Source organism: Canis lupus, unplaced genomic scaffold, assembly GCF_011100685.1.
Source record: "Canis lupus familiaris isolate Mischka breed German Shepherd unplaced genomic scaffold, alternate assembly UU_Cfam_GSD_1.0 chrUn_S1728H1923, whole genome shotgun sequence".
Taxonomy (NCBI): Eukaryota; Metazoa; Chordata; class Mammalia; order Carnivora; family Canidae; genus Canis; species Canis lupus.
The window spans coordinates 68912-78484 of NW_023330577.1; the positions used below are offsets into that span (position 1 = coordinate 68912).

Below are 9573 nucleotides of genomic sequence, written 5' to 3' on the forward strand. Positions count from 1 at the left end.
TTTATCAGCCAGCTGTTCTGGCCCAATGTGGATTTAGGATTTTAAAACATGTGTGGCTTTAGAGCTGTATAATAAAGTATAATCTTAAAATAAAAGTATCTTTTTAAAAGACTCTTATCATCGACATCACTGGTGACACCAATAAATAGCAGACATTGTAATAGGTAGTTTTTTGCAGTATTTTACAGGTAAACAGCCCTGCCATATAGGTAACATTAGTGTGTTAGTCCTGTGCACACAGGACCTCGTGGGCCTGGACGCATGTACACACCAAGGAAGAACGTGTGGGTGGAGGTATGTCCTGCAGGTGACACCCGCCTCCAAGGTCATAGATATGAGGCCTCAGTGGCCTGGGACGTCTGGGGGAAGCACCCGCTAGGACACTCCCTATCCCACAGGCAAGATGCAGACCATCCCCGACGGGCACAACGGCTTCTCCGGGGTCAAACCGGGGAAGACTGGACAGTCGTGTCTGAACCCAGGTGTGTGTCCAAGCTGGGGCCCTGGGTGCACACAGTCCTTCCCTGGGGCCTGTGGACAGGGGTGTGGTTGTGTCACTGTGTGCACAGGCCATCGCCTGCAGGGAGGGGGGGGCGTCGGCAGCACGAGCGCTGCCCCTGCAGCTTCCTCCAGGAGTGGGTCAGGGAGGGGGTCCCAGGAAGTGAGGTCACTGCCGTGTCACAGAGCCCAACAGAACTCGGAACCCCCGTAACCAGGCACCCGCATCCAGTGCAGCCCCAGCTCAGGCTCACTTGGCTGGAGACATCTGCTACTGGAGGATGTTCTCTTGCTGCCGGCCCACGTCTGGGGGCTCTGGCTCCCAGGAACCCCAGGGGTGCGGCTTGTTCCTATGCTGTAGGCAGTGGCTCCAGCATAGGTACCAAGGTGTCAGGGCGGTGATCAGGAGGCGCCGTCAGGTAACACAGCGCAGGCCAGGCCAGGCCCCCTGTGCCACCATCCTGGGAGCCCCTCATCCCTCCTCAGGTTCAGGGAACCAGGGATGTGTGGGCAGGTCCCATCCAGGCTGGGGGACGCTGAGCTGGGGCGGTTCCCCGGGGATCCCTTCAGGGTCACCCTGATGTCAAGGTGGGCAGGGGGGAAACAGGGTTCCTGAGGTCCTCTACCCGCCCCAGAGTCACTCCGAGGCCCTGCAGCCGCATCCCTTTGCTGTCCCAGGGGCGGTGGGTGCCGCCTGCACTGTGGGGTGTCTGGGTGGAGGCAGCTGGGGGTGCGGCCCAGCCGAGGGGGCCAGACCGGGCGCTGAGGCCTCCTGCCTGGCTGCCGGGCACTGTCTCCACAGAGCTCCACCCGGGTCGTGGGGCGCGAGCGGGAGGAAGGGGTCGTCTGCCCCCGCCTCCAGGAGCAGGGAGGTGCCCTGCGCAGCTAATGGAGGCCAGCGCGGGCTCAGGGTGAGTGCAGGGGCTGGGCCCCCCACACCCGGGCCCCGATGCGGCAGGAAGGACCCCGGGTCCCAGAAGCCAGCCTGCTACCCCCTGGGCCCCCCGACACTCCTGCTCCCACATGAGTCTGGATCCCCCCCTCCCCACACCTGCCCCCATGGCCCTGCCCCTGCCTGGGCCAGATGCAGAGTCCCTGCGCACAGATGTGTGGGAACATCAGAATAGAGCCCTCAGGGGAGGCCTGGTCCCCGGGGGTTAGCGCCTGCCTTCCCCCAGGCCTGATCTCCGAGGCCCGGGATCGAGCCCCGCCTGGGCTCCCTGCACGGGCTGCTTCTCCCTCTGTCTGTGTGGCTGCCTCTCTCGGTCTCTCTCTCTGTGTCTCTGGAGGTCCTTGTATGATCCAAATATTTTGAACATTTATCCTCTGAGATTGTTTCTTTATTGCATAGTTGGTCCTGTTTGTGTAAGAGACAGGCAGGGAGCTTGAGCGGGAGAGGGAGCCCCAGCTCCTCAAGCCCACGGGGCCCCAGCGCAGGGCCTGCCGGGGCGGGATCCCAGGTCTCCTGGCGGCTCCCTGCAGGCTGCACGTCCCCTCTGTCCCACCTCAGGGTGCAGGGGCCGCGGCCGGGAAGGGGCATCAGATCGTCCTGACCAAGCTCACCCGGACGGAGCTGCTGGAGTACAAAGTCCGACAACTGCTGCTCGCCTTGCAGCGCAGGGACGTCATCTACATCTTCAGCTTTTTAGAGGATTATCGTACATTCGCCACCACGGACGAGGTGCTGGACCTGCTGTTCACCGAGTGAGCACCTGCCCCTCCGCAGCCCAGGGCTGGGCCACCTGCTGCTGGGGAGGCTGGGGATGGTGTGAGCTTCCCGGCCTCGGGCTGCTCCCCCGCCTGGAGCAGGGTCCCCCAGGGCCTAGCGGGGTCCTGGAGGGCAGCCCCGGGGCCTGGCCTGTGGCGGGTCGGCCAGAGGGGCTGTGCCTGTGCTCAGCAGCCGTCCTCCTCCCCGTGACCAGGCCTGTGCCTCCTCCCCCCCCCCATCACCAGGGTCCTGAGCGGCCTGTTTCCCCATTGAAAGGGGGTTTGAGAGTCCATCGGGGGTCTGTGTCCTGGGGCAGCCAGACAGGGGAACCCCGGGACCCCCCAAGCCCACTAAGATATGGGCCATGGGCCTGGCCAGAGCCCTTTCATGCTCAAGCCTTCAGGAGGCCCCAGCAGGTGCGGGCGCTTCTCCGGGAGCTGCCCGTGGCCCCACGCACAGAGCTGACGGCCCCCGGGGCTCCGGCCTAGTCGGGGTCAGAGGGTGAAGCCCCTATGATGAGATGTCGCGTCCACAGGACGATTCATGGGATGCCCTGCCCTCCTCTAGGTATGGGTGCATCGCAGATGCGTGGGGTAACAACGATGTGGTCCTGCAGTGCTGGAAACTGTGAGTGACTCCGGCTCCTGCAGGAGGGCCTTCCCTCTCCTGGAGGGCAGCGAAGGGGCTGTGGGGGGGGGGGGGCTGCCCCCTCACCCCACACATCTGCAATTCCGTGACAGGGAAAAGGTCTAATGCCCCTTCTGGAAAAGAGCAAAGGAGAGCGGTGGATGGGGTGCGGGCTTGGTGGGAGGCACTGGACCCCTCAGGGAGACCTTCTCCATGCCCCCCCAACCCTCTCTCTGCCCCACACCTGGAGCCCAGAGCAGAGGGGGTGGGGAGCATCGTACTCCCCAGTCTGGTGGCACCTGGACCCGGGGGAACAGCAGGTGCTCAGGAGGGCCGGTGAGGGCTCCCGGACCAGGCGGCCCCCGCCCCGTGGGAGAGGGAGATTAGAGTCAGTGGAAGGACACCCCCGGGGGCCCCTCGGGAGGGAGGCAGCCAGAGACACAGGAGGAAGGTGGCGGTCCGGGCGGCTCCTGGCAAGGCCTGGCAGGACACAGAGCCCGAGCCCTCCTGCCTTGGAGCTTCCCAGAGACAGTGTGTGCAGTGAGGGCAATGACAGGCCAGACGCCCCCCGTCCCCTGATGCCTGCCGGTGGACTAAGGGGCAGGTGGGCAGGGACCAGGCTGAGGAGGGAGCCCTGCTTCCCCAGGAGAGACGCTGATGGTCACCCCGCTGGGCCTGGGCTCCCCACACAGAGGCATCCCAGCCCCTCCTCGGGGAGCAGGCCTGTGGCAGGCAGGACCACCAGGTGGCAGGGGGACGAGGAGCAGGACTGGTCTCCGACCCCGCGGGAAGCCGGCCGGGTCCTGCAGGGCTTCCCCGGGACACCTGCATGTGACAGAGCCCTGTCTTCTGACGCCTGTTCCCGCCTGTCCCTCCCCAGGGCCATCTCCTTCATGATGGAAATATGGCTGAATTATTATGGGGACGACTTTCATCAGTTCCCAGAATTTCCCTCCCTTATAAAACTCCAAATACTAAGACAGCACATGCCAGGCACAGATGCGCATCTCCGGGCCCTGCGTCACCTGAGGCAATTCAGACGCCTCCATGCAGCGGAGCGAGAGGCTGGGGGTGAGGAGGACTGGGGGTGGCCGAGCTGGGGAGGGGGGGCCGCGGATGCAGCCTCCGTGCAGCTGGGCCAGGAGCAGGGGTGGGCTCACACCCCACCCCACGGGCTGCAGCCTGGGGACACCTCCCAGGGCTCTTGCCCTCACACACGGAGTGGTGGGAAGAGTGGCCTTGATTTGGGAGGGACGTGGACAGTCCGTCCTGGTGGTGATACTTTGTCTTCTTGGATCTACAGCTTGGCCCGAGGAAAACACCCTGAACCCACTCTGGAGCACCCCAGCTCCGACCGTGGGGCCTGCTGCCCCGTGGGGCCTGGCTGCTGGGGCTGAGGGCTTGGCCTGCGATGAGCCGCCTGCTGGGGAGGCAAAGCCCCTGCAGATAGTGGTCACTGCTGCCCTGCAGGAGTCCCCTGCACCCCTGGGAGCCCTGGAGAGGAGCAGGCGCCACCCCCTGCTCTCGAGGTCGTGGATGTGCCCCAGCCACCTCCTAACTCGATGGAGCAACTGGCCTCGGGGATGGAGCAACCGTTGACCACCCGAGAGCCCGCCCCAGCCCAACTGTGGAGCCTGGGGAAGGTTCGGGTCTGAAGGGATAGTGGCTGCTGGAGATGAGGACTTGGTCAAGGCAGAGATGCTGGTTCCTGAGGTGAAGGTGGTGCACGTGCTGGTCGAACCTATGGTTCCCTGCCCCGATGAGGAGGAGCCACCTGCTCCCATGGCCACCCCGGAGAGTAGGCCCTGGTGCCTGCAATCGGGGTCCCCAGAGGGCCAGACCTGCAACCTGCCTCGGAACAACCTGCTTCGATCCGTTAGCAGCCCCCTGACCACCTCGGGGGCCCGCCCCAGCTCCCACCGCGGGGCTCGTGATGGCTGCAGCCCAACAGAGGCTTGCCCTCCCCTGTTATTTCACTGTTTCTATTTTTGAGTTTTTCTTTCTTTAACCTGTATAATAGCTTATAGAGTTTTATTGCAATAAAGGATAAGTTAACTTCACACAAAATTGACTCTGATGCTTTTAAATTACACATCGTGGTACTTTAGGTCCATTCACAGTGTCAGAGGCCCCAGAGCCCAGGGCACTGGGAGACACAGCCGAGGATCTGGGGCTCCCCAGCACAGGCAGAGGCCGGGAGGACAAAGGACAGCCAGGTCTCTCCTGCCGCCGGGTGGCCCCGAGCTGTGCAGATCGTGCCCCTACCCGGAGCACCCAGACCCCTGCACATTGGGAGCTGCAGTAGTTACTGTGGGAGCTGACTCCAGAGCTGGACAGCTGGCCGCCGCTACTGTGGTTGTCCCTCCTGGTGTCACCCTGTACCTGGGCCTGAGCAGGGGCCTCACAGGATAAAGAATCCCACTGAATTGTAGACCTGGTAGAGGGCTGGGCAGCTCCCCCAGGTGCACACACCTGAGAATCAGCACAGCAGGCCCCTCCCCCAGAAGACCAGCTCGAAGGTCAGAGGAAAAGCAAGTTATTGACCAAGCAGCCTGGAAAGTTCCAGGGGAAGTCAAGGGATTTACAGTATATGGAATCAGAGGATACTCCCCTTGTTTTTTCTTTTCTGTTTGTTTCTGTTGTTTCCCCACCCCCTTTTTTATTCTTTTTTATTTCTTCTTTTTTTTCCCCTTTTTCTCCTTTTTCCAGTACAACATGTTGTTGGCCACTCTGCACTGAGCAAACTGACTAGAAGGAAAAACTCACCTCAATACTAAAAATCAGAAACAGTCCTCTCTCCCACAGAGTTACAAAATTTCGAATACAATTCAATGTCAGAAAGCCAATTCAGAAGCACTATTATACAACTACTGGTGGCTCTAGAAAAAAGCATAAAGATTCAAGAGACTTCATGACTGCAGAATTTAGATCTAATCAGGCCAAAATTAAAAATCAATTAAATGAGATGCAATCAAACTGGAGGTCCTAACGACAAGGGTTAACGAGGTAGAAGAACGAGTGAGTGACATAGAAGACAAGTTGATGGCAAGTATGGAAACTGAGTAAAAAAATAGAAAGACAATTAAAAGACCATGAGGATAGGTTAAGGGAAATAAATCACAGCCTCAGAAGGAAAAATCTACGTTTAATTGGGGTTCCTGAGGGCGCCGCAAGGGACAGAGGTCCAGAAACTGTATTTGAACAAATCATAGCTGAGAACTTCCCTAACTGGGGAGGGTAATAGGCATTCAGATCCAGGAGATAGAGAGATCCCCCCCCTAAAATCAATAAAAATCGTCAACACCTCGACATTTAATAGTGAAGCTTTGCAAATTCCAAACATAAAGAGAAGATCCTTAAAGCAGCAAGAGATAAGAAATCACTAACTTTTATGGGGAGAAGCATTAGGACAACAGCAGACCTCTCCACAGAGACCTGGCAGGCGAGAAAGCGTCAGCAGGATATAGTCAGGGTCCTAAATGAAAAGAACCTGCAGCCAAGAATACTTTATCCAGCAAGGCTCTCATTCAGAATAGCAGGAGAGATAAAGAGCTTCCAAGATAGGCAGAAACTGAAAGAATATGTGACCACCAAGCTGGCTCTGCCAGAAATATTAAGGGGGACCCTGTAAAAGAAAGAGGAGTCCAAGGGAACTATCCACAAAAACAGGGACTGAATAGGTATCATGATGACACTAAATCCTATCTTTCAATAGTAACTCTGAACGTGAATGGGCTTAATGACCCCATCAGAAGGTGCAGGGTTTCAGACTGGATAAAAAAGCAAGACCCATCTATTTGCTGTCTTCAAGAGACTCATTTTGGACAAAAGGACACCTACAGCCTGAAAATAAAAGGTTGGAGAACCATGGACCATTCAAATGGTCCTCAAAAGAAAGCAGGGGTAGCCATCCTTATATCAGAGAAATTAAAGTGTGTCCCAAAGACTGTAGTGAGAGATGAAGAGGGACACTATATCATACTAAAAGGATCTATCCAACAAGAGGACCTAACAATCATGAATATTTATGCCCCGAATGTGGAAGCCGCCAAGTATATCAGTCAATTAATAACCAAAGTTAAGACATACTTAAATAATAAAACACTTATACTTGGTGACTGGAATATAGCACTTTCTACAATTGACAGGTCTTCTAAGCACAACATCTCCAAAGAAACAAGAGCTTTAAATGCTTCACTGGACCAGATGGATTTCACAGATAGTTACAGAACTTTACATCCAAATGCAGCTGAATACACGTTCTTCTCAAGTGCACATGGAGCTTTCTCCAGAATAGACCACATACTGGGTCACACATCAGGTCTTAACGGATACTAAAAGATTGGGATTGTCCCCTGCATAGTTTCAGACCATAATGCTTTGAAACTAGAACTATATCACAAGAAGAAGTTTGGAAGAATTTCAAACGTGGAGGTTAAGGACCATCCTGCTAAAAGATGAAAGGGTCAACCAGGAAATCAGAGAAGAATTTAAAAGATTCATGGAAACTAATGAGAATCTTTGGGATGCAGCAAAAGCAGTCCTGAGGGGGAAATACATCGCAATACAAGCATCCATTGAAAAACTGGAGAGAACCCAAATACGAAAGCTAACCTTGCACTTAAAGGAGCTGGAGACAGAACAGCAAATAGATCCTACACCCCGCAGAAGAAGAGAGTTAATAAAGATTCGAGCAGAACTCAATGAAATGGAGACCAGAAGAACTGTGGAACAGATCAACAAAACCAGGAGATGGTTCTTTGAAAGAATTAATAAGATAGATAAACCATTAGCCAGCCTTATTAAAAAGAAGACAGAAAAGACTCAAATTAATAAAATCATGAATGAGAAAGGAGAGATCAGCACCAACACCAAGGAAATGCAAACAATTTTTAAAACTTATTATGAGCAGCTATACGCCAATAAATTAGGCAATCTAGAAGAAATGGACAGATTTCTGGAGAACCACAAACTACCAAAACTGGAACAGGAAGAAATAGAAAACCTGAACAGGCCGATAACCAGGGAGGAAATTGAAGCAGTCATCATAAACCTCCCAAGACACAAAAGTCCAGGTCCAGATGGCTTCCCTGGGGAATTCTATCAAACACTTAAAGAAGAGACTGTACCTATTCTACTACAGCTGTTTAAAAGACAGAAAGAGATGGAGTACTTCCAAACTTCCTCTATGAGGCCAGCATCACCTTAATTCCAAAACCAGACAAAGACCCCACCAAAAAGGAGAATTAGAGACCAATATCCCTGAGGAACACAGATGCAAACATTCTCAACGAGATACCAGCCAATAGGATCCAACAATACATTAAGAAGATTATTCACCATGACCAAGTGGGATTTATCCCCGGGATGCAAGGCTGGTTCAACACTCGTAAAGCAATCAGTGTGATTGATCAGATCATCAAGAGAAAAAACAAGAACCGTATGATCCTTTCAATAGATGCAGAGAAAGCATTTGACAAAATATAGCATCCATTCCCGATCAAAACTCTTCAGAGTGTAGGGATAGAGGGACCATTCCTCAGCATCTTAAAAGCCGTCTACGAAAAACCCAAACAAATGTCATTCTCAATGGGGAAACACTGGGAGCCTTTCCCCTAAGATCAGGAATGAGACAGGGTTGTCCACTCTCACCATTGCTATTCAATATAGTACTAGAAGTCCTAGCTTCAGCAATCAGGCAACAAAAAAAATAAAAGGCATTCAAATTGGCAAAGAAGAAGTCAAACTCTCCCTCTTCCCAGATGACATGATACTGTACATAGAAAACCCAAAAGCCTCCACCCCAAGATTGCTAGAACTCGTACAGCAATTTGGCAGTGTGGCAGGATACAAAATCAATGCCCAAAGTCAGTGGCATTTGTATACACTAACAATAAGTCTGAAGAAAGAGAAATTAAGGAGTCAATCCCATTTACAATTGCACCCAAAAGCATAAGATATCTAGGAATCAACCTAACCAAAGGGGTAAAGGATCTATACCTGAAAAACCACAGAACACTTCTGAAAGAAATTGAGGAAGACACAAAGAGATGGAAATATATTCCATGCCCATGGATTGGAAGAATTAATATTGTGAAAATGTCAATGCTACCCAGGGCAATTTACACATTCAATGCAATCCTTATTAAAATACCATGGACTTTCTTCAGAGAGTTGGAACAAATTATCTTAAGATTAGTGTGGAATCAGAAAAGACTTCGAATACCCAGGGATTTATTGAAAAAGAAAACCATAGCTGGGGGCATCACAATGCCAGATTTCAGGTTGTACTACAAAGCTGTGGTCATCAAGACAGTGTGGTCCTGGCACAAAAAAAGACACATAGATCAATGGAACAGAATAGAGAATCCAGAAGTGGGCCCTCGACTTTAAGGTCAACTAATATTCGACAAAGGAGGGAAGACTATCCACTGGAAAAAAGACAGTCTCTTCAGTAAATGGTGCTGGGAAAATTGGACATCCACATGCAGAAGAAAGAAACTAGACCACTCTCTTCCACCAGACACAAAGATAAACTCAAAATGGATGAAAGATCTAAATGTGAGACAAGATTCCATCAAAATCCTAGAGGAGAACACAGCAACACCCTTTTTGAACTTGGCCATGGCAACTTCTTGCAAGATACATCCATGAAGGCAAGGGAAAAGAAGCAAAAATGAACTATTGGGACTTCATCAAGATAAGAAGCTTTTGCATAGCAAAGAAACAGTCAACAAAAA

At 53.0% G+C, this 9573-nt stretch overlaps 1 protein-coding gene across 1 annotated transcript in view; it reads left to right on the top strand.

Moving 5' to 3' along the window:
- Nucleotides 1-649: 649 nt before the first annotated feature.
- LOC119878563 (ral guanine nucleotide dissociation stimulator-like) overlaps nt 650-9573 on the top strand; it is a 40526-nt gene continuing 31602 nt past the window's right edge. The window contains exon 1 of the mRNA XM_038589188.1: nt 650-917. Coding sequence (XP_038445116.1) covers nt 780-917 — 138 coding nt within the window. The 5' untranslated portion in view covers nt 650-779. The remainder of the gene's footprint in view (nt 918-9573) is intronic.